The 23,606-nt window shown below is 46.1% G+C and overlaps 3 protein-coding genes and 1 pseudogene across 3 annotated transcripts; 3 read left to right on the forward strand and 1 right to left on the reverse strand.

Moving 5' to 3' along the window:
* Positions 1-330: 330 nt before the first annotated feature.
* LOC104256125 (olfactory receptor 5G3-like) lies at positions 331-1,257 on the forward strand. The gene has a single exon (XM_009810450.2). It carries the CDS (start codon positions 334-336, stop codon positions 1,255-1,257), a length of 924 nt encoding a protein of 307 aa, XP_009808752.2. The 5' UTR covers positions 331-333.
* Positions 1,258-10,564: 9,307 nt separating this feature from the next.
* Positions 10,565-11,551, forward strand: LOC104256126 (olfactory receptor 5AP2-like; annotated as a pseudogene).
* Positions 11,552-14,939: 3,388 nt separating this feature from the next.
* LOC104251070 (olfactory receptor 9G19) lies at positions 14,940-15,875 on the reverse strand. Its single transcript, XM_009808303.1, has one exon. The coding sequence runs from the start codon at positions 15,873-15,875 to the stop codon at positions 14,940-14,942; it is 936 nt and encodes a 311-aa protein (XP_009806605.1).
* Positions 15,876-21,676: 5,801 nt separating this feature from the next.
* Positions 21,677-22,606, forward strand: LOC132318457 (olfactory receptor 8U9-like). The gene has a single exon (XM_059825895.1). It carries the CDS (start codon positions 21,677-21,679, stop codon positions 22,604-22,606), a length of 930 nt encoding a protein of 309 aa, XP_059681878.1.
* Positions 22,607-23,606: the final 1,000 nt, after the last annotated feature.

Below are 23,606 nucleotides of genomic sequence, written 5' to 3' on the forward strand. Positions count from 1 at the left end.
TCGGGAGTGTAACCTCCCTACAGCTTTTCACAAAGGTCGTTGCTGAACATCCAGAAGCGAGCCGGAGGACCACGCACCGCGCTGTGCCGTGGCATTTTGCAGCTTAAGCAAAGCTTTGCTTTTGCAGCACCCCATTTGTTTTACCCACGCTGTGATATGACTTTTGGCAAGCTGTTTCTAACTGATCTGTGCCTAAACTCTTCTTTTAGATCTTGCATGATTGTCTCTGAGCAGGTCCCACTGGAGAGGGAGTTTTCCGCCTGGGAGATACCTGCCTGTTGTAGAAGAAACCTCCAGCAAGAGGTTTCACACAGAAAACCACGCGTCCAACTAATGGCAGAAAGCAATTGCACCCAAGTGACTGAGTTCAGCTTAACGGGGTTCACAGAGGACCCAGTGACTCAGGTCACCCTCTTTCTGATGTTTCTGCTCACCTACCTTGTCACCATCCTGGGGAACCTTGGGATGATGGCGTTAATCAGGGCCAGCCCTCAGCTCCGCTCCCCCATGTATTATTTCCTGGGCAACCTGGCTTTTGTAGACCTCTGCTCTTCCACCATCATCACCCCCAAGATGTTGGTTGACTTTATATCAGAGAAGAAGGGCATTGCTTACGCTGGGTGCGTGGCTCAGGTGTTCATTTTTGATCTTTTTGGGATGACCGAATGCTTCCTGCTGGCTACGATGGCGTATGACCGTTACGTGGCCATTTGCCATCCCCTGGTGTATCCCCTTGTCATGTCCCCAAAATGCTGTTTCCAGCTGGTGACAGGGTCATATCTCATAGGGCTGACAAATGGCATGGGACAGACTATCGGCATGTCCAATTTATCCTTCTGCGGTCCCAGCATCATCGACCTGTTCTTCTGTGACATTTCCCCTCTGATATCCCTCTCAACCTCCGACACCACCCTCAGCCACATTATCCTAAGAACTTCAGCATCTTTATTCGGTGTATCCAGCAGCCTGGTTGTCCTGGTCTCCTACGTGGCCATCATCTCTGCCATCCTGAGCATCAATTCAGCCGAGGGCAAGCGCAAAGCCTTCTCCACCTGTGCCTCCCACCTCACCACTGTGAGCATCTTCTACGGGACGTCGCTTTTCATGTACTTAAAGCCCAGCGCAGACAGCTCAAGAGGAGATAAATGGGCTGCGGTGCTCTACACCGTGGTGACTCCCATGCTGAACCCCGTGATCTACAGCTTGAGGAATAAGGAGGTGAAGGAGGCTTTGAGGAGCCTCACAAAAATAAAGTGATCTTGAATGTTGTAAATCTATGGCTGGATAGAATGGAGATGTGGGTGATATGCTCAGCTTTTTTGTTAAATATCTCAGATCAACAACATTTTTGGGGTCTTCTGCACTTTGACTTACATGATGCACTGGCTGATTCAATCTCATCAGCTGAGGACACTAATAATTTCACTCAGTTCTCCAAACGTTGATAATTATATTTAGTAGTTAATGTAACTTGGTGAAGACACAGGTAGAGAACTACAAGCATGCGCTTCTCATTTTAAATTTTGTCCTTTACCATTTATTCAATCCTATGTATCAGGACAAATTAAACCAGAAGAATATTGCAAGAATTTCTGCAACTGGCTCCACTCAAACGACAAACTGTGTCATGTGTTGCTCTCCCTTTTGCTTGGCAAATCAGAATAAACAGGGAGTGAATTCTACTATTCCATTAAATCCAATTCCATTTCAAGACAGCGTTGTAAAGTCAGTAAGGACCATAACGACTGGCCTCAGGACGCCAACACCTTTAGCAAGAAAAATAGAGATGACAGCAAATAACTGGCATGCTACACAGGAAATATTTTTTCTTTTTCATACTCAAACCTCATTAAATGATTAACAACACCCTACATCTCATTTAATTTTAGACAGCTAAAAATTTAAGTTAAATAGGGCATTCGGGTGACCTCTATTGTGATGAAGGCAATTGGAAAGCATTTTAAGATGCTGTAGTGATGAATCCCCCCAAGGGCAGATACTGTCAAGGAAGCCCCATCCACTGCTCCACACCTTTGCTTTCCATCTCCCTGTTGACAGCAGTAACAGCCATGATCTCCATGGTACCCCGACCAGAACAGATCATAGGAGCTATGGTGTTGCTCAGCAGCCTTCTCCCTCAAACCCGATATTTTGCAGCCCATGCCAGCCTGGACCGATGCCGTTGCCTGCCCTGGTGCCTCTCCTGCCGCCTTCCTGCAGCGAGAGCTGCCGGGTGGTGCACAGACGTTGCGTACATGAAAAAAGCAAAAATGCTCCAGTTTGTGTATGACCTCAGCCCGTACAGGCTGCAGCCTCTGTCAGGACCATGGCGAAGTCTGGAGCGATGGCTTAGCCTTAGTGCTGTCCTAGAGACATGTAATAACTTGGGTTGGAGGGAGAAGCTGCACAGTTGGATTAAATCAAGTCAGGATCAAAGCGGTTTGATGATTTATTGACGACACACAACTAACAGGCACCCAGGGTCAATCAGCTGAATCCTTCTTTGTTCCCAAAGCTTTCTGATAAACCCCTGGTTATTATTTAATCCAGCCAACGGTCGGCTGCCCGGCTAGCACTGTCAGCCCGGGGCAAACACCCTCCCAGGCTGTTTGCGCTCCCGTTCCTCTCTTATCAGCTGTGCTGCCATGGGGGCTGCCCTGCCTAGGAGGGGCTGCGCTGGCCCCCCTACGCAAGGACCCCGGGAGGTCTCCGGTACAGCCACCCACACCAACCAGGGCCAACTCAGACCCCGCTGAGCTTTGGGGACCAGCCAGGGCAGAGGTTTCACACCCTCCCTGGCGCCTGTTTCAGTGTTTGACCACCCTTACAGAGGTTTTTTTCCTCCCTTTGTTTCTAACTGGAATTTCCCATGTTGCAAATTCACGATAGAAAGTCTCAGATTTATCCTCATCGGCAATACGAAGCACGTGGAGCACTTGCTGGTGCATGGTCATAGCGAGCAAGGTTCACCTTTCTTCTTCATCGCGCATCTCTCCAGATGTGTTCATCAGGACCTACTCCCGAATTGGGACCTCTGTGTACAATTCCTGCTCTTCTCCCACACTTCTGCGCCTCTGCGACTGTCACCATCAGGATGCTGTTTAATTGAGGTGCAGGGAAGATTGCTACCTTTTTCTTTAAATAAAAGACTCAGGTTTATTTTTTTTACAGTCTCAGAGCACCTCTTCTTGCTGCAGTGACCTGCAGCCGCTATTTGGCAATATGTAAAATATCCCAATTATTATATTATATTCAATGACTTTGTGCCTGGCTGGTCTTGCCTTCACCATCACCCGCTGTTTAAATGGGAACACAAACTCTTAGTCTCTTAAAAACACAGGTCTGTGGCTACAGCACTATTGCTCTGCTTGTTGTGGCTTCCTGCCAGAGCTGCCGCCCTCAAAACCGAAAGCATTTTGCTCATTGTGCAAGCAGTGCTTGCTGCGTTGGGGGAAACCGACGGTTAGCCGCATCTAACGGCCCTCGTTGACTTCTGCGGGGTGAGCATCTGACCATGAGAGTGGTGGGAAGCAGCCCGTGTGCCTCAAGGAGGAGAGTTGCAGAGGGGAGAAGGAGCATCCAGCATTGCAACCCGCTTTCCTGTTGGGTCATGACGAACAGGCAACGACGTGGCTGGCGTCTTGCATCTCATTTTGCATTCACGCTGATGAGCCGCCAATTGCTTTGGAGATCCTCTCCTCTGAAAGGGCAGGAGCTGCTACAACTACATCCTCAGAAAGGTGTTTTAGCTTGTCTCTGTGTGACGTTACATGCTCCAGGACTCCAGACGCCAATGAGTTTCCTACTGGAAGTCATTTTACTTAAGAAAGCAGAAATAAGAGAATCAAAACAGTGGCTTAACGCTGTGGTTGTTATGTATTTGGGGTCTTGTGTCTGAAACTGCCCTCTGGCTCCCCTGCAGAAAGCACACACTGCATCTCAGCGTTTAGCTGGAGCCGGCTAGGCTTGCACTTTTGGACGGAGCTGCCTTAATTCTAGTTAAATCTGATTTAAACAGAGAGCTGAGTAAACACTGCTATCGCAGGGGTAGGAGCCACCTCCCCTTGTTTAGATACTCAGTGATAAGAGTTGGGAATCACCTCAAATGTCTTTAGGGGAAGGACTTATCTCCTTAACTTTAAATAAACACCATGCCACCTCTACGCGTTGACTGGATACCTGGGCTCCTGTAATGACCAAGGAAGGTTTGGTCAAGTCCGCCAGTGGGGTCCGTCGTGGCTCACTGCAAGGCAGACACCTACATTTTGTCAGCTGAAGAGATCGATAAACTCTGCTGACTGTATTGGCCAGAATCACGTTAGCTATAACGAGACCTTAGCTCACAAATCGGTAACAACAGACACTCAGAGTTGGGTCTTCATATGAGCTGAATCTACAAGAGGGTGAAATGAATCCCATTCTGGAGGTCTCCTCTAGCTGGTGGGTAAAAAAGGCACAGAAACAGAGAAATGTATTTTTTTTCCTTCAATTAAAAAGGAGTTGAAGATTTTGGCTTACAAACGTGTAAATCCTGCACTGGGGTGGTGACTCCTCTCCACCACGTGCCATCCAGATATATGGGAAGAACCAGGAACCTGGAGCACAAGACTTTTCTCTCCAGGCTAGCTGGAAACCAAGCTGTCTTCAGTTTCCCTTAGCACAGAAATGGAAGGGAGAGTCTCAGTTTAGCCTTACTCCCTTTAAAATTGATGGCCAAGGTATCTCTCATTTTCAAAAGAGAACTGGGAGATAATATAGTGGCTCATTTTAGACACAGTTACTGTCCTGGAGCAAAAAACCCTCCTGAGGTCCCAGTGGAAGAAGCAAGGAGACCCTGTCCAAACACGGTTGAGTTCCTCTCTGGGTCTGCCTTTACCACCATTCATGGCTCGGAAAGACGTTTTGAACCCAAGAAAGAGAAATTTGCATTTTCCACATTTCTTGAGAAAGAGGGAAAGTGAAAAGGGGAAGGTTGGGTTGAGCAAGGACAGAGAGAGACACGGGGCAGGACTAATCTCAGCTGGCTTTAGACACCTGCAGTGTCAGCACGTGCATCTAAGGCAGGCACCCCAGGGAAAGGGATGCTTCTGTGTGCGATAAAATGTGGATATTGGAGACGGGATGGATGATGTTTTACACTATACAGACTAGCAGTGGTACTGAGAATGGCTGGTTCAGATGTTAGAATCATTGAATCATTTAGGTTGGAAAAAGACCTTTAAGATCATCAAGTCCAACCGTTAACCTAACCCTGCCAAGTCCACCACTAAACCATGTCCCTAAGCGCCTCATCCATACGTCTTTTAAATCCCTCCAGGGATGGTGACTCCACCACCTCCCTGGGCAGCCTGTCCCAATGTCTGACAACGCCACATTGTTAGATGCAACGTGTGTGTTTGAGATGTCCACACTCAGGTACAGAAATACTGCCCAAGGCGAAGAAGGAGATGAATGGGGCCGAGGAGATGGCCACCCAATGGGTGAGATGTTAACAATGGGAACCAGCAGTCGTCACCTCCTTCCCGTGCCCAAGGCGGGTGTAGATGACTGCAGTTGGATCTCCTGAACACATTTAAAGGTGTTAAAGCAATTTAGCATAACCCTGCCTGCAATCAACTGCTCTTTTCTACAAGGAACAAGTCACCCTGTCGGTTTCCTTTCCTGCTTTCACAAGCACCACACATCCATCCTGGGGATATTTTAATTTTGAAGCAGGCGATGCAAAATGGATTTTCAGAAGCAGCTTTTTTTGTCCAAAACGGGCAGATGGGAATCACCCAAACTTCAAAGAGGGAAAACGCGGAGTCCTGCCCATGGGGAAGAACCGCCCCAGGCACCAGGAGAGGCTGGAGAGCAGCTTGGCGGAGAAGGACGTGGAGGTTGTGGTGGCCACCAGGTTGAAGATGGGCCATCAATATTGCAGCAAAGACGCCCACCAGCACTTGGAGAAGAGCTTTGGCAGCGGGTCAAGGGACTTTCTGCAGCGAACCTCTGACCGACAGCCTGAGGAATGGGGAAGTAAAAGCTGCTTCGAGAAGGGCGGTGGGAGAAGGGGAATCATGCTGAAGAAACGGTCATCTCGCTGGTGCTAGAAAACGGACAGCAAGGCTGACGGAAAGAGGGAAGTGAGAAGGGAAGAAATAGTAATACTCATTTCTCAAACAGGCAATAGACATATTTTAAGGTCATCTCTAGTGGATAACACGAGAAGCAGTCATCTCTTTTTGTTTTTTTTAAACCATGACTAAGAACAGAGGAAGAAAAATATACCAGGTAAAATGATAGTGATACTGAACACCAAGGTGTGTGTCCAGCAGATGGGTAGCAGGAATATAAAAAAAAAAAAGAAGAAAAAAAAGCACTGATTGAAATTCACGTGCCTAATTGCAAACATCTAGAAGAGAGCTACCTAAGTCTGAGTTCATGGTCCTGACACATGCATGGGTGCTGCATCCTACCCTTGGAGACAGACATTCAGAGAGCTGCATCGCTGTGAATGCTGCTTATAGGACCTGCTCTGAGACTCCTGGGAAGCAGTGGTGCAAAACCACATTCAAGCCTAAATGGAAAATGACAAGTTAGCTCAAAAAAAGAAAATGACAACACAATGGCAAAGGGATATCTGCATTTCAATCCACTTTTCCTTTAATATATCCACATCTGCTCTATGGAAATATGTAGTACAAAAGAAAATGAATCTAACTAATCATTGCAAACATAAAGCAATAATTTCCTTAAATTAATCCATTACTTTGAGTTATCATTTTTTTCTCCCATGTTCCTGGAGAAGAAAAAAATCTCTAAATTCGAGTCTTCAACAACAATGCATTGCCTCGTCTTCCACTGCTCATTACAAAGCTGTGTACACGAGTCGAATTGCCCAGGCTCTGCAGGCATCATTTCTGATGTGCCTTGGGGATCCCATCCCTAAAACCTCGGAGAGAAATCCCTGTGTTTATCCCAGGCTCCTCGGGGAAGGCTCACTCTATTTCCAGGTGCCCAGAGACCGTTCGGCAATTTGTCCTGTGGGCGAGGGGTAAAACTGAAATCTTCCAGCCGCCTTGGAGGCTGCCATAGGGAAACCTTCCTGGTTTCGGAAAGACCGATGGAACTTGTGTTTTAACTTCAGCTCAAGGACCAGTGAGCGTCTTTCTGAGAACGACTCGAGATGCCATTGACCAGAGGGAGGGTGGAATTTTGAGAGGTTTTGAGACAATTTTTTGCTGGATGGGGAAGGGCTTCCTTAACCAGTGTGTCCACCCCCTGCAGAAGCAGGAACCCTGCCATGAAGCAATATTGAAGTTACTAAGGTCCTTCCTGAAGGAAAAAACCGCACACTCCAGTACATCTGAATCCTAATTCCTAACTCACATTTTGGATAAAAATTCCTGATATTAGCAGACCCAAGAGGCGCAAGGAAGGTGGTGTGCAAGTATAATTCAGATTAGAAGGGGCTGTTTTTCTCGTGAAGCTACACATACACGAAGTTGCAATCAGGTGTGCTAATCTCATTTTAATCGACCCAAACGTCACTACAGAGTCAGAAAATCACTCCAATGTGGTCTGTTATCTATTTAATGCAACACTAATTAAGCCTAAGGTTTTGCTTTAGTACAATAAACCTGATTTATTATTTTCTCTGATTTGACCAAGGGTAGTCTTTATGGGGGGATAGCACATCCCCACACTTCATATATATTGCATGCAGACCACCTGTGCTGGGCATCTTGCTTTCCTGGATGGGTCTCCCCCATGGAAAGCCACCAGCCTGGAGGCCCCATGCTGACACGCTCCTTTGCCTAGGAGCAGGGTGGAGTTTCATCCCCTGTGACAAGGAGTCACTCAGCCAGGAACAGTCTTTCAAGACGTTGTCTGAGCAGTCTTGGCTTTTCCCAGGACGTCATCTGATGTTGACAACACAGAAAGCCTCCATGCTTCTGGCCATACGTTGTATGCGGATGCGCCCGACTCGTTTGACGGCTCCAAGACTCTCAACGTTGGCCAAAAGTCCCCCACCACCTCCTCTCCTACTTATGTGTCTCCATCCAGGCAAAGTTTATTTTCCATCCCAGCTGCAGCGTGTTAATAATTTCTGTTTCCAGGTTTCAGGGGTTGAGTCATCTCGGTCCAAGAGTCGTCCTATCTATTTGTAGGCTTTCACGTCTGACTTAGTCACCCTCAGTTCCCCTTACGGAGACAACCACGCATTTGGGGGCTTTGATTCATCTGATCTATTTTAAACACCCACATCAGGGTGAGATGAATTTTTCTGGAAAATATGCATGGTTTTCTCCACTTGCTGCTTGGCAGCGAAGGGTGCTGGGCTGACACAGCTACGTGGCAAATGTAGGTTTTGTTCAGAGCAGTCACACTCAGGGCATAGTCTGAAGAGTTAATTTAAGCCTAAATGAACTAAAATTACATAAATTAACTAATTAATAAATTAATTTAATTAAGCATCTTCTGTTCTAGAAGGGGAAAGCTTCAGCTGACCATGCTGATGTTTTGGAGTCCTTCAAAAACCCCACTCAAAAGTGAGAAGGTGAAACTAGCTTTTAATCAATAATTTATACTTCAGCTGAGCATGAATGCTCCGCATCCACAAAGCGCTTTCTGGGAAGATCAGAAAAGCAAAATGTACGAAGATAGTGTCAGAGTTATGCTTTTGCTTTGATATAAAGGTCGCTAATACCAGATATTAACTTCCTGAAGAAAGGTTTATATTTTCCATGGGTGGATAGGAAATAATTCCCTAGAAGATCTGATTACAGATACTAGTACCATTCTCTTCTTTTAAGAGCAATAAAAGCAAAATTTTTCTCCATAAACCTGGCTGTGACTCTCTCAGGTGCCTGGATCTAACCCTCTGGGTTTTTAAGCACCAGGATATCCCAGATAATGTTAAAACAAATTGCAGCAGAAGAGTTCCTGTATAGTTTTCCCTTCCTCCCCAGTAGGATTTGCAACAATTCTCCAAATTCTGAGCTATCTTCTAAGCCCTGAATCTTTATTTCTTACACCAGTTCTTTTTAATTCTCTGCCATGCCAAGAGATAAATTATATATTCCAATACATAAATTTATATATATGCATATATAAGAAATTCTTTATATATATAAAGAAGTGGGAAAAAATACTCAAGCTTACATTAAACTTGCTGAAACTCATTGACTTTATTTATCAGTGCATGTCTCCTCCTTAAGCAGCTATTTCCAAAGTCAATTCCCAAGAGTAATTTCCTGCATGACACACCAAGGGGAGGGCAGCGGCAAAACCCCTTGGTCTTTCAATGACAGAAGAGTATAATCAGCAGCTTTCCTTGGTCAAGTATCGACGCCCTTTGTGACTGGCAAATCATTCGTGCTTTTAACACCAGCACTGGGAGAAATTGGGGCTTCTTTCTCCCATAAAATTTTGGTCTAGGAGCTAACAAGTCTCTGACAAACCAAAACGGGCCCCGAGATGTGCGCAGACAGGCGAGTTTTAGCCTAAATAACGCTACAAAGAGTTGATCTCATGCAGAAGGGTCCTTTCCAACGGTATGATTTGGTATCTATCTTGTTCAAAAACCCTCAGTGAGCAACTTCTGTGACTATGCCTAACTCCTCTTTTAAGAAGACATGAGCTTAATTTTATCTTGGTTTTTTTTTTTTTTTTTTTTAACTGCATTATCAGCATCTTACTCCCCCCAGTTCGTAACGGCACTGTAGCATTGTTGGGGTTTCCACCAGTACTGACCTTTTAAAATTCTTTTGACTGTCTTTCTCAGTTCAGTGGCATCACAAGAACAATATGGATATCACCATATTTAAAGGGGGGTTAATACTTACACTAACGCTCCTGTTTCAAACAATTTCAGAGTTTCATAGTAAGGAAGGGAAGAAATTAGAGTTTCATTTTAACTTGTTTAACTCTCCTAAAGGAAATTGTTTAAAAAATGTCTTGATCTCTCACCAGTGCTTTCTCTTTTGATCTTCTGAAATACGGGGGTTTTGGGTTTTTTTTTTGTTGTTTTGTTTTTTTAAATGTAGACGGATTTCTAATGTCAGAATAAATTGCTGTGGTTACCTCTTTGGATCTGATGAGTAACAAACTTCTTAAATTCTTCAGGAGGTAGAATAAGCCTTCCTATTTGCAAAGTGACTTTATCAAACCAAACTGGTGGTGACTGGACCAGACGACAACCATTGGAAATAAATTCCATCATGTGCCAGGGGAGGTTCAGGCTGGATATTAGGAAAAATGTCTTTACTGAGAGAGTGGTGAAGCACTGGAAGAGGCTGCCCAGGGAGGTGGGGGAGTCACCATCCCTGGAGGGGTTCAAGGAACGTGTGGACGTGGCACTGCGGGACATAGTTTAGTGGGTGTGGTGGGGTTGGGTTGGTGGTTGGACTTGATGATCTTACCGGTCTTTTCCAACCTTAATGATTCTGTGAATCTGTAATTTAAGACAAATGTTGAGTATGTTCAACAGTTCCTGCCTCAGAGGTTTTATTTCCTGATAGAGAAAATTGCATCTTTAACCTTTGTTTGTGGGGAAAACAGGAATACGCTGACTGTGTGTTTCTCTGCATCTCTGCTTTCCTACAGCAATTGTGTTATGATGATGGCCAAAGGGAATTGCACCCTCACCTCTGAATTTGTTCTCTCACAGTTCTCAGAGCAGGGGGATGTCCAGGCTGTCCTCTTTATGGCCTTCTTCGTGACCTACGTGATCACTCTGCTGGGGAATCTAGGGATGCTTGTGTTAATCAGGCTGGATGCCCAGCTTCACACCCCCATGTACTTCTTCCTGAGCAGCTTGTCCTTCCTAGACGTCTGCTATTCCTCCTCAATCACCCCCAGACTGCTCTCGGATCTCCTAGCAGAAAGGAAGGTAATTTCTTACTCTGCGTGCCTCGCACAATTTTATTTCTATGCAGTCTTTGCCACCATCGAGTGCTACCTCTTGGCTGTGATGGCGTATGGCCGCTACGTGACCATCTGCAGCCCACTGCTCTATGCCATCTCCATGTCCAGCAGAGTTTGTGCGCTGCTGGGAGCTGGCTTGCAGCTCGCTGGGATCATGAATGCCGCTATCCACAGGGGCTTTGCTCTTCGGCTGTCCTTCTGTGGTCCCAACATCATCAACCACTTCTAGTGTGAGGGGCCCCTGCTTTACACCATCTCTTGCATGGATCCCACTGTCAATGAGATTATGATGGTCATTGTGGTTGGCTTCAACCTGTTTGTCACCAACCTGACCATCCTCATGTCCTACACCTACACCCTGGCCACCATCCTGAGGATGCGCTCAGCCGTGGGCAAACACAAAGCATTCTCCACGTGTGTGTTCCACCTGAGCACCGTGACCCTCTTCTACAGATCTGCTGGGTCCATGTACTCACGACGCAGCTCCAGGCACTCCCAGGACCTTGACAAAGTGGCCTCTGTGTTTTAGACTGTGGTGACCCCCCCCATGCTGAATCTCCTCATCTACAGCATGAGGAACAAGGAGGTGAGGAATGTGCTGGGGAGGCTGATGGAGAGGAAATGTTCATCTGAAAAATAGTTTCCCCTGATGCGTCAGAGGAATTGAGAGGTCTTCTCAGAAACGTTTATACTTTCCATTTCTGTACTGCTATGGTATAAAAGAAGCAGTGGTCTCCCGTGAGCTACTGGGGACAAAGGTGTTGGGAAACCTCTGCCTTGTTCCTAAATACTGGGTCATTAACTCCTCTTGGATTAGGCCATGCACTGACCTGTCTCAGGGATGCGTTAGCTACTTTTGTTTGTGTTTACAACCTGATATTATTTTAATTTCAAGGATTTAAGCCCTTCTGACCCTTCATAGTTTGAGAATGCATTGCCACTGCTGTCCTGAGCAACGACAACAAGTAGCACCTATTGCTTTGGTCAGTGATGACCAGAGCTCTCTTCATATCAAATAATGGGCACGTTTCTGTGGAAAACAAAACTCAGGTAATTCAGTGCTCCCCGTACCAGCAATAGACACCGGCCTTCATAACAACAATTCACTGCAACAAGGCTCGTCAAGCCTTTTCTGCAACTTATTTTAGCTCAACTGTAGCCTTATTTTCAAATTTATTTGAGAAACTTCTGCAACGTGCTCAAGGACCAGAGAGCTATCACCTGGCATCTCCTATGAGTAACGGTAAAATTACCCGCTAGTCAGCTACCTGCTGCCTATCCTGGTGTTTTGATCTTATTTTGGTTATATTATTATTAACGGCTTTTGCTTAGTTTGGAGCAATTGTGTGATTTCCCCTCTAAAATAAGTCATGAGATACAGGGAAACGATTAAGAAGCTTTAGCAACTATATTGTAGATAACCCCATAGACCAATAGGAGAGAAAAGAGTGCTGACCAGGAACAAATATGGGGTAGAAACATCTAGAAGTGATCCCTCGCAGACCCAAGACTGGCATGGAAGAAGCTCCACCACAACCAGTGCTCCCACCAAGCACAACACCATACCTCCTCAGCAAGGAGCTCAGGGTGCTGCTGGGCCACTGCATCACCCCACCAAGGAAGAAGGATCTCAGTCTGCAGGTGGGAATTTAACCTCAGGGATGAAGGGCAGGTACTTTAATCAGAGAAACTTTGAGGAGCGTTGCTCTCCATCCATCCAGGCCCACACAATTGTCCCCAATACAGTCACACGCCGACATGCTGACCCTCCAACTCATCGGTTTGGGGCCTGGACTAGCTCTGACAAGCAAGGCAGCTGTGGAAGTGCACTTTGTTGTTAACAAGGAAGAAAGTTTCTTTCTTGTTAGCCCCCGCTAATTAATCTCTCATGGCTTGTTAAGAAGAATGAGGTAAGTTGACTACAAGCCCTCTGAGAAGCTTTCATGGTGATTAGGAAACTTTCTTGGTAAACCCCAAAAGGTCTTGTTAAGCTGATGACTCCTGGAAGGATGGCTGGTCCCCAAGGACCACTTCTTCTGGGAAGGGGAGCAGCGTCACTTGTGATGGAAATAGCTGTAACCACCCGTATGGCGAGAGCCTGGAGCTCAGGACTGCTGGAGGGCTTTCTGTGCCGGTACAGGCTTGGCCATACACTCTCATTAGAGAAAGAGACATCCTCGTCTTCATGACATGTGCGGATAACGTGGTTCCCTTGGTTCTTGCTAACGGGGTGATTTGTCCCTGCCCACTTTTGACCCCCTAGCAGAGGGAGCCGGGGAAGCTCGTTGCATTTCTCCTCACCGTTGGACCTCCTCAAGGACACCTCACACCTTGAAGTTCTTGTCGTTAATTGCCTTGGGATAGATTTGCTTTTGTCTTTTGTAATTCTTAAACTGTGAGCCAAGTTGAAGCACACTACATACACCCTCCATGTCTGACCGACTTTCTTAAACGTGATTTTCCTACCATTAGGAATTTGGGACTGGAGAATAAGCACAGGAATGGGCTCACCTGGCTCTGAACATCTAAAAATTCGTTGTCTAATTATAAGACAATCAGCCAGGTCCCCTCTAAAATATGTAGGACTCAGAGAATGTTTTATCACATCCTAGGACAGATGGTTAAGACGGAGGTGGTGCAACAGGAACAGGTCTGAACATCAGAAGGACTGACCTGCTGTCTATGGTATACGCAATTCAGAATAGTTTTCTCTGGATTAAATTTATTCTGGCCCGGGGATCTGAACACTGACTGGAGGTGGAAGTGCATTCGGTGCCCCCCTCAAGCCCATTTTCAGTTTGTTTTCATCCAAAAGGAACCCGGCTCATGCAGCCTGACCCCAGGCTGTGATGTGAGCAAAAACACGGCAAGGGGAGAAAACTGGGAGATCTTCAAACTTAAACTCTGTAAACCGCACTCTTTGAACAAAAACTAGAAAAATAGAAACACACCTTTAGTTATCACAAATGGAGACAAGGAACTCTGACTTAATCACTCAACTTTTATTTATCTGAATTTGAAGGAGATTAATCTACTTTGGCCCACCTAATCCCTCCTCCCAACAGTTTTAACAATAATAATAATAATAATAATAATAATAATAATAGCAGCTTTATTTTTTTTTCCTTTCAGTTGGACTAAAACTTTATAAAGGAAAAAAAAAGATACTTTAATAATTAAGAAACTGCTTCAACTTTTTTGCATGTTTTCCTACAAGTGGTTCTGGAAAATTTTTGCATAAGTTGCAGGAAAGGAGCAAGATGCAGTGAAATTCCTCAGGCCAACTCTAGCTTCTGTTTTCCTCCATGTAGAAATCTGGTGCCATTTGCTCTGTCCTGAGGTGCCAACCAAGGACGTTGGCATGTGCTTGGCGCATATGCCATGCAACCTGCAAAAGAGCTGGGCTGTTCTGGAGCCACATCTGAAGGCTCAGAGGAAGACCTGTGGGCATCTCCATGGTGTTAATAGTCTATGTTCAGGCAACTGAACTCAATCCCAGATGCCTCCGCACTTCTTAACATTGGTTCTTCCAACCTGACCCTCCCTATCCACACTGGTGTGAATGTTTCACTGGGAAAATAGCCCAGGACTATGAAAAGTATGTTTATGTGGTGCAATACAGCATCTTGAAGGAATAACTGGGACAGCTGAGGAGCAGAGGCACATTACTTCATGACGCATAGGGCTCCACCTGAGCTACTGGTTTAGACACAAGTAAGAAATATTTAATTCAGATAAAGCACAGGGTGAAGAAGATGGTGTACAACAACAAGGTCAGCCACTGCTAAGATCCCATTTTATAGTACAGGTATAAATTATATATGGGGAGAGGTGGGAAGGAGAGGAGGTCTACACAGGGACATCTCCTGTCCATCAGGAAGCACTTCAGGATCAGAAGAGCTTATGCTCCTGTGTTGCATCCTCCTGCACCTACTGTGAAAAGCAACAAATGAAAACACAAACAAGAAAAGATAGGTACACTTCCTGCTATACGCATCTTTGGGGACGTAATCCCTGGTTTTCTTCTGTTAAGAAGCTGTCTGTCTCTTCACCAGTCTCTTCAGTGCTTCCTTCACCTCCTGGTTCCTCAGGCTGTAGATGAAGGGGTTCAGCATGGGGATCATCACTGTGTAAAACACAGAGACCACCTTGTCCCTTCCCAGGACATAGGTGGAGCTGGGCCGGGCGTAAATGAAGAGGATGGAGCCGTAGTAGAGGGTGATGGTGATGAGGTGGGTGGCACAGGTGGAGAACGCTTTGCGCTGCCCCTCGGCCAAGTGCATCTTCAGGACGGCAGCCAGGATGGAGGCGTAGGACGTGAGGATGAGCGCGGAGGGGAGGATGATATTGGAGGTCAGGATGAAATACAGGAGTGCCTGGTAGCTGTCTGTCACGTTGCAGGAGAGCTTCACCAGCGGGGGAAGGTCACAGAAGAAGTCATCGATGACTTTGGCGTCACAAAAGCGGAGGGCGAACATGCAGCTGATAATGAGGGTGGAGCTGGCAAAGCCGCTGAGGTAGGAGGCAGCCACCAGCCCCGTGCACAGTTTCTTGGACATGGCAGCAGCGTAGAGCAGTGGGTTGGAGATGGCCACATACCGGTCATAGGCCATCACCGCCAACAGGTAGCACTCGGTGTAGGCCAAGCCGCTGGCGACGAAGAACTGAGCAGCACACCCAGCAAAGGAGATGCTCTTGTCCTCGGAGATGCAGTTCAGCACGATCTTGGGGGTGTAGACGGAGGAATACCAGAGATCCAGGAAGGACAAGTTCCCAATGAAGAAGTACATTGGGGTATGGAGCCGTGAGCTATGGAGTATAACCACGATGAGGGTGATGTTGCTCACGAGGGTGGTGACGTAGGCTAAGGTGAACACCATGAACAAGAGAAGCTGCAGCTTCGGGTCGGTGGTGAACCCCAGGAGGATGAAGCTGGTGACCGAACTGTGGTTTCTCTCCTCCATGGACAGGGGAATGGGACTGAATTGGAGACACGGACCACAGTGGTTATTTGATATTTGCAGTGCCGAGCCTGGGGAGACTGGCTAAAAGAAGGGCTTCCATGTTGCTGGCATACCTCTGTACCAACACACAGCTCCACAGACACACAAAAGAAAAAAGGAGAGTAAGTTTTGTATTGAGAAGGGTTGCAACGTTATGATTTTGGTTGTGCTATTTGACGTCAAATAGAGGTTTGGCGTTTGCACCACTTTGCATCCCTTTGAAAGCTGCATTTGCCGTGAACACACGTACATAAAGACGCTACGCGTGGTGCTACGCATACAAGTATGCACACAAGCAGTTTCTATATATTGCATGTATTGCATTAAATTCTTAATGAAATATATACAGGAAACAGGATATGAAAATATGAATGTGTATATACTTGTACATATGTATACATGTATCTCTGTAGGTATTTGCTGATTGTGCATTCCCTGACTTTTGTGCATGTGAAATCTCAATCTCAGCGTTGCATTAAATTACTCGTACATTGAGATTCCTTTCTTTGAAGCACATATGGAGAAACTGGAGACACACGTTGAAGGCAAATGCGTGTAGATTCGCCATCTGGTACAAACCAGCACAGTTTCATTAGATTAGTTTTCATGAGTCATAGCAGTAAAAGCACTGTCTCATTAAGTTTTCTGCTTTGCATGAGCAAACATGGAATGGTTGGATGTACGCCCTAAAAGTCATAATAACAAATGTGTGTATCTGGGAAGACCTCTATTCTTAGGCACACTACTGAAAACAGCAGTCATTCAGCGCGTGCATGTGTTTGCACACCCGAGTACAGGCACACTGGCATCTACAGATGTTGGAATTAATCTCACCTGATGTCGTCAGTCTAAAAACTAATTATTTAAGCTCTTTCAGAGCCAATGAAAGTGATAGACTCTTCCATAGGTAGACCAGAACGTGACCTGTGTCCTGCTGCTTCCTTGCAACTTTCCCCGTGCTCCAACCAGGTTTGTGAAGACCCTCTCCAGGTGCCCCTGGTGCTTGCTGCTTCTCGGAGGTACTGCAGTGGGCTTCAGGATTTTCTCATCTAGCCTCATATGTTGATTCTAATGTGTGTCATCAGGTAACACAAGGGATGAGCAGAGAGATGCGGAGACAAAGAAAAAAAAAATGAACCCCCTTGAAGATTTATCTTCTTGGCTATCCATGAGACCGTATCCCTTGTTGGCCCTTTTTGCCCTGAAATACTTACTGATGGTCTTGTCCGGCAAGCGCTGATGGGATCACAAGTTTAGAGAGCACAAGAACAAAAGCGCGATGATGCTCTCCGTGTGACACCCCCACACCAGCTCATCTCACAGGGCAGAGCAAGGAGGTGTTTCCTCACCTCTCCCAGCACCGCCCGTTGCGTGTGGCTGGGGATATTTATCCATCGCCTCGTTCTGTGTTTCCTTAAGGACTTGCTCCCAGAAGTGTGTAGTTCAGCTATTCAGTCTGTCCTTTGCATCGGACAAAATGTTGCTGTGTCATTGTGGATCCCCCAGAGATCCCCAACTTACTCCCTGCACTCTGGAAAGAGAATTTTCAGAGCTTTCATGGTTTTCCATGTTACATGAACCTTTAGGTCCCTGTGCTCATTATTTTCATCACTATAGCTGCAGAACAAAGACACAATCTCAAGAACATCCAAGTTATTTGCATTTAGTTGATTATACCTTTTTACCAGTCTGAATCCGTTACGAAGCATGAACCCTTCCTAGGAGTCTCTCCAGAGCATCCTTCACCTCCGTGTTCCTCAGGCTGTGGATCAGGGGGCTCAGCGTGGGGATCACCAGGGTGTAGATAACAGACACCACTTTTTCCTGCTCCAGGGAGTAACTTGAACTCTGGAGTCAATGGGGAGAAGTGGGAACTTTTAGGCAATACTCAGATAAGCTATTTAGGATGCTTATTTTGGAGCAAGGTTAATTGCTTCCTATAGTACCTGGCAACAGGGTGGAGAATGGTCAGATGAAGTCTACACCTGCAGATGACGACATTCAGCTAAATCATGCTCAGACTTAATAGCTGGTTTGCAAAATAAAAGCACTGAGGTAGCTATAAATAATCTGGAAAAGAAAAAAAAAAGACCCCACTACGACCCCATAATTAGCTTTTCATTTCTCAAAAAATGTTGTTTCCAATTTCATTTTGATATTTCTTTCTGGAGTCCTGCAGGCTGGGATGCACAATGAGAAATCCCACGCCAATCCAGAGGACCGGCCGTGACGACTAGCACCAGACCGTGCACCACCTGCTAATGCCACTGAACGATTCATTTCACGCCTTATCATTTATTTTTTTCCCCCTTTGAGCAATTCAGTGCTCATCAAGTTGGCGTTGAAATTGTATAGATTTTTGTGGAATGAAATTAAACTTCAAGCAGAGCTTGTGAGCATATTTGGAGGGAGCTGCGCACTGGTGCTAACCCATGCAGACCAGATGGTTTCCAGAGGTGAAAGATCTGCCCCAGCCAAGCGTAGAGTTGGCTTATGCATTTGTCTGGGTGTTTTCTCTCATTCTCAAGACAAATTTTTGGGAGCTAGAGACCAAAAACTGCCAAGTATCTTAGGGAAAGGAGCCGCACAGACTCTCAATAGCTTTTTTTTTTTTTTGGTAGATCTTGTTTTCTGCATTCCTTTAAACGAAAATTCATCAGAGGATTTTTGGCATTGTTGCGCACTTGAGCACAGATTGGGTTTTTGGGTATTTTCTGAGTGACTAAGATGTAATGAACAGAATAAGGATAGGGAGTAAAAACAATAATAGACACAATCTGGCAGACTGCATAGTACTGGTTTGAGCTCAGGAAATTCATACAGTGGTTGATGATGATGACGATATTATTAAAAACTCACTACCCTGGTTTGTTTCTGGGCCCCTGTAGCCAGAGGCAAATAGTTCTGCAATGGAAGTTTCTTGGCAAGGCTTATTTGAGCGTGGCTTATTTAACGTGTGGATGTGGCACTGTGGGACATGGTTTAGTGGGCATGGTGGGGTTGGGTTGGTGGTTGGACTTGATGATCTTACAGGTCTTTTCCAACCTTAGTGATTCTGTGATTCTGTGGTTTCAGGCTGATGAAACTTTTCCTATTTTTGAAACTACCTTAGACACCTGCCAGAAAATGCTGCTCTTGCCCCCCTAGACACAAATTCTGCTGAAAAGCTGGGCACCCCACGGTATTTAGGTAAGCTGTGAATATGGGATCAGGTAGGTCTTCACTGAGTTCTCTGCCAGATAAAGGCAGAGTGACTTTGAAAGGGGAAATTACCATCTGGTCACGTTCAACTGGTCCTAAGTGCTGCCTGTATCCCAGAGGGATGCCATGGCTGCAGTGGCCATACACAGCCTGCCGAGGTTTTTGGCCTCAACTCTCATTAGGATAAAATAATATTGAGGAAAAAAGTCTGACACGGAAGCTAATAAGAGACCTACTTGTGAGAAAAGTTAGTGACATTTTGAAAATAATTGGGTGCCCTTCTTTATATATTCATATATTTTACTAGGTGATGGCATCCCTCCTAGCCATGGGGCCATCGACAGCCATTGTGAAGTGATGGTGGGGGTGAGAGATTACCACCAGGCAGTCTGTCTGTGCACAGCATTTGTCCAAGGGGGTTTATAACACCTCTGAATTCTCACCATCAAAACAAATACACGTATGAACAGACAGTATCGTTGCTGCTAATAATGGCAGGAATAAATGGTGTCTGACATGCAGCTGTTGGAGGTTCTGAAAATATCAACCTACTCAAACAAACGAATACAGAGAGACCTCCAGCTCCGTAAACTAAAATCTCCTGAAGAAAGCGATAGGGAAGTGTTTTGTGAATCCATACATCAAGACGGCAGTATCGCAGATAATGCGTGTCACAGCACTCGGACCCAGTGGACAGATCTGAGTGAAAAGAATTTTGTTTAGGTAAGGCTGCAGTTCTGGTATTGATTTGAGTTTAGGCGATTGCTGTTGCCTTGCTCTTCTCATCAGTGCTCATAGCAGAAGTGAAAAAAAAAAAAAGATAACATAAAAAAACTTTGCGGGGGGATAATTACTGTCTTGCCAAAGCCAGCAAAGGCAAAGATCAACTTTTGGGGTGGGTTTTGGAGCAAGAGGGTACTAACAAGAGGAGACTGTGACAGTGGAAATGGTTGCAAGAAATACCTTTCCATTGCCAAAATCCAGCTTAAGTGGCACTAGGAAAGACACTTGAGAAAATTAGCTAATAATCAGGGATGACTGCGGAAAAAAGTTGGGATTTGCTTTTGGTGAATGATATAGATGTTCGCTTTTCACCCACTCCCTCCCTTCAGCAAGGGAGAAGGGGGAAGACGCCTCCTTAAATCCAGATATTCAAAGGAAATTGTTCCCGGGCTTCATTAGTGAGCCTGGAGATGAAGAAATTTATATTCCGGGTGGATTTTGCTTGTTGTCAAGCTTCTGTTCTCCATGGACTGGAATGCCTCCAAGGTCAGAGAAATGACTATAAATACCACCTGAACACTAAAAACTACACAGGGAGCTTGTCTGCCCTCTGGAAGGCGCAGCTTTTAAGGAAAGAGCGCTAAAAAGCACTCAACATTTGTTTGAAGATGAATTATGGCCTTGGTCATATTGTCTGGAGGAGTAGCCAAACTTATCCCAGTCACTGAAGGAGCTGCATGGACCTGCGCTGAAGATCTGAGTTTTGTTGGAGAAGTCACGTCCAAGGTGAGGGCATCTTCTGTTCCGGCCAGTCCTCAGCCCTGAACGTGTTCTGAAGCGGTGGGGCATGAAGGGACGTCACGGGGCTAAAGTAAGCACCCCTTTCTTTTTGTCTGATGGACTTGAAGGTGGTGAGATAGAGGGAAGAAAGGACCAGAGGTGTCACATGTCTCATTTGTAGCAACAAGACTGAGGACAGCAGAAGGAATCCTACTTAGGAGGACTCTTCTGCTTTAAGGATTAGATGACAATAAAACAAGGAGACCTGTAAGTGTTTGGTCTTTTCATCGGTGCCACTGCAATGGCAAGGGATGGCTCTGGTGGCCAACGCGGGAGGGGGCTCAGGCTCTATTATCTCTTCTCCCTGCCCTGCTCAGCTCCTCCTGTGTTTGCTTGTATGGCTTCGGCTCTACATCCGAGTGAGTTTCCCCGTTGCCACTGTGCCACCACGAATTTCCTTTCCTATGAGGTTGTCAGGACTGTGTACACTGAAAACTGTGTGGTCATATCAGTTTTGAAAGAAAAATGCGTACTTGTGCTCTGGTTTGTTTTGCAAAATCAACAAGAAAAGTAATTCTGCAATTTCTGCAACTCGAATTGTTCCATTGTTGTTTCATTTTTAAAAAAAACAATTCTTTTCAAAATGTACCTGTCATTTACTAAGGAAAAAAAAAATGCTGTGAATGTCTTAATTTTAAAAAAAGAGGTTATTCCTAAGAAATGACAAGTGTATTGACCTTCCCCTTGTGTTAAATGTGCCCGGGAAGGCACAGGTAGGAAGCTGCGTCGGAGATGAAATGCTGAGCTAAACCCAGGTGGGCATTCTCACCGTTCAGCTCGGCAAGTAGATTTTGGTTTGAGAATCCTTTCAAAGCCTCTGGACAGAGACTTGGCTCTTGCGAGAGTGATCCAGAGTCCAGCTGACATTTCGTGACCCTCTGGTAGTAAGTGCTCTGCCTCCCTTCAGTGACACCGAGGAAGCTGAGGGTCCTGCGGAGCTGCCCAAATCATTGTCTATCACTTTACCTATCTCCCACAGGTTGAATGCGTTACAGAGAATGACACCTGTCAATCACACTAACGTGCATGAGTTTGTTCTCTTGGGGCTGACCACCCTCCCGGATCTCCAGGTCCCCCTTTTCTTGGCTTTCCTGGCCATGTACATGGTGACCCTCTTGGGGAACTTTGGGATAATTGTATTAATCAGGACTGATCTTCACCTTCACACCCCCATGTACTATTTCCTCGGCCACTTGGCTTTTGTCGACATCTGCTATTCTTCCATCATCCTCCCCAAAATGCTGGTGCAGATCTTGATGGAGGAGAAAACCATCGGCTTCTTGGGGTGCGCAGCCCAGCTCTGCTGCTTCGTTGTTTTTGGGGTCACCGAGTGCCTCTTGCTGGCTGTGATGGCCTATGATAGGTATGTGGCCATCTGTAAGCCCCTCCTGTACCCCGCCATCATGGGCAGATGGACGTGCCAATGGCTTGTTGCTGGTTCCTACGCTGTCGGTGTCTTGCACGCGGTGACACACACCACTTTCATCTTTACTTTCTCCTTCTGCCGCTCCAATGTTATCAACCACTACTTCTGTGACATTGCCCCGCTCTTAGCTCTCTCCTGCTCCGACACCCACACCTACGAGGTGGTTGTCCTCGCGCTCGTTAGCATAAACTGTCTCAGCACCATGACCATCATCTTTGTGTCCTATACTTATATCCTCCCCGCTGTCCTGAGGATCCGCTCTCTGGAGGGCAGGAGAAAAGCCTTCTCCACCTGCGCCTCCCACCTGATGGTCGTCACCATGTTTTACGGGGCAATCTTGTTCATGTACCTGCGCCCCAGCTCCACCTATGCGTTGGATGAGAACAAGACGGCCACACTGTTTTACACCGTCATGACCCCAACGCTGAACCCCTTGGTCTACAGCCTGAGGAACAGCGAGGTGAAGGCTGCCCTGAGAAGAGCGGTTGGAAGAAGGCAGTAAGTGAAGGAAGCTGGTGACCAGGAGGGTATTTCCTTATTGCTGTTATTGAGTGGGACTCAAAACTGCACTGCAGTCTGTACGAAGGTGTGTTGAGGTGTGTCAGGACAAGAGGAAATGGCCTCAAGTTGTGCCAGGGGAGGTTCAGGCTGGATATTAGGAAAAATTTCTTTACGGAGAGAGTGGTGAAGCACTGGAAGAGGCTGCCCAGGGAGGTGGTGGAGTCACCATCCCTGGAGGGGTTCAAGGAACATGTGGACGTGGCACTGCGGGACATAGTTTAGTGGGTGTGGTGGGGTTGGGTTGGTGGTTGGACTTGATGATCTTACAGGTCCTCTCCAACCATAGTGATTCTGTGATTCTGTGATGGTATGCTCTTTATAATTTATCTCCCTTAATTATAGGGAGAAGTCAGGTGACTGACACTCACGCAGATTAGACGTGTAACTTCTGCAAAGCTGAAGGTGTGTGAGATGAAGCCCAACCTCATGCACCACTAATGGTCAATGAGCAGTGAGCAGCCCCTCCATACAGCTTGATTCATCCCATTCATCTCATTTCTCTGTTCAATGACTACAAAGAAAGTCTGGATTGCACTGGATGTGGTTTTCCAGATTGCTGAGGTTCAGAGGAGGACCCAGAGGAAGAGTCAGAAACCCTTTTTTCTTGGAGTGTCTCTGAAACCTGGTGCCTACAAGGCTGGGTGAGAATGGGATAGACCTGATGGACTACAGGTCATCATATAATCCGTTAATAACTCAATCATACAATTCTTCACTGTAGCTTCTCAAGCTATTACATGTGGCTCGGGACTCTAATAAGGTTTTTTCACCAAAAACTTGGTTCCTACAAGTGAAGTTGCAGGTTGAGTTCAAGGTGTTTGGTCCTTCCAGATGTCACAGCAAGTGCTGGTGCTAATTTTCCTGGAAACCTCCGGGCAATTTGAGCCTCGCCTTTGCCGTTCCTAAAGCTGCTTCTCCCATGGTGTGCAAATGTAAATAAC

Source organism: Gavia stellata, chromosome 17 (genome assembly GCF_030936135.1).
Source record: "Gavia stellata isolate bGavSte3 chromosome 17, bGavSte3.hap2, whole genome shotgun sequence".
Lineage (NCBI taxonomy): Eukaryota > Metazoa > Chordata > Aves > Gaviiformes > Gaviidae > Gavia > Gavia stellata.

Excerpts from the sequence above, each read along its gene's own strand:
- LOC104256125 (XM_009810450.2), top strand. The coding sequence starts at position 334 with ATGGCAGAAAGCAATTGCACCCAAGTGACTGAGTTCAGCTTAACGGGG.
- LOC104251070 (XM_009808303.1), bottom strand. The coding sequence starts at position 15,875 with ATGGAGGAGAGAAACCACAGTTCGGTCACCAGCTTCATCCTCCTGGGG.
- LOC132318457 (XM_059825895.1), top strand. The coding sequence starts at position 21,677 with ATGACACCTGTCAATCACACTAACGTGCATGAGTTTGTTCTCTTGGGG.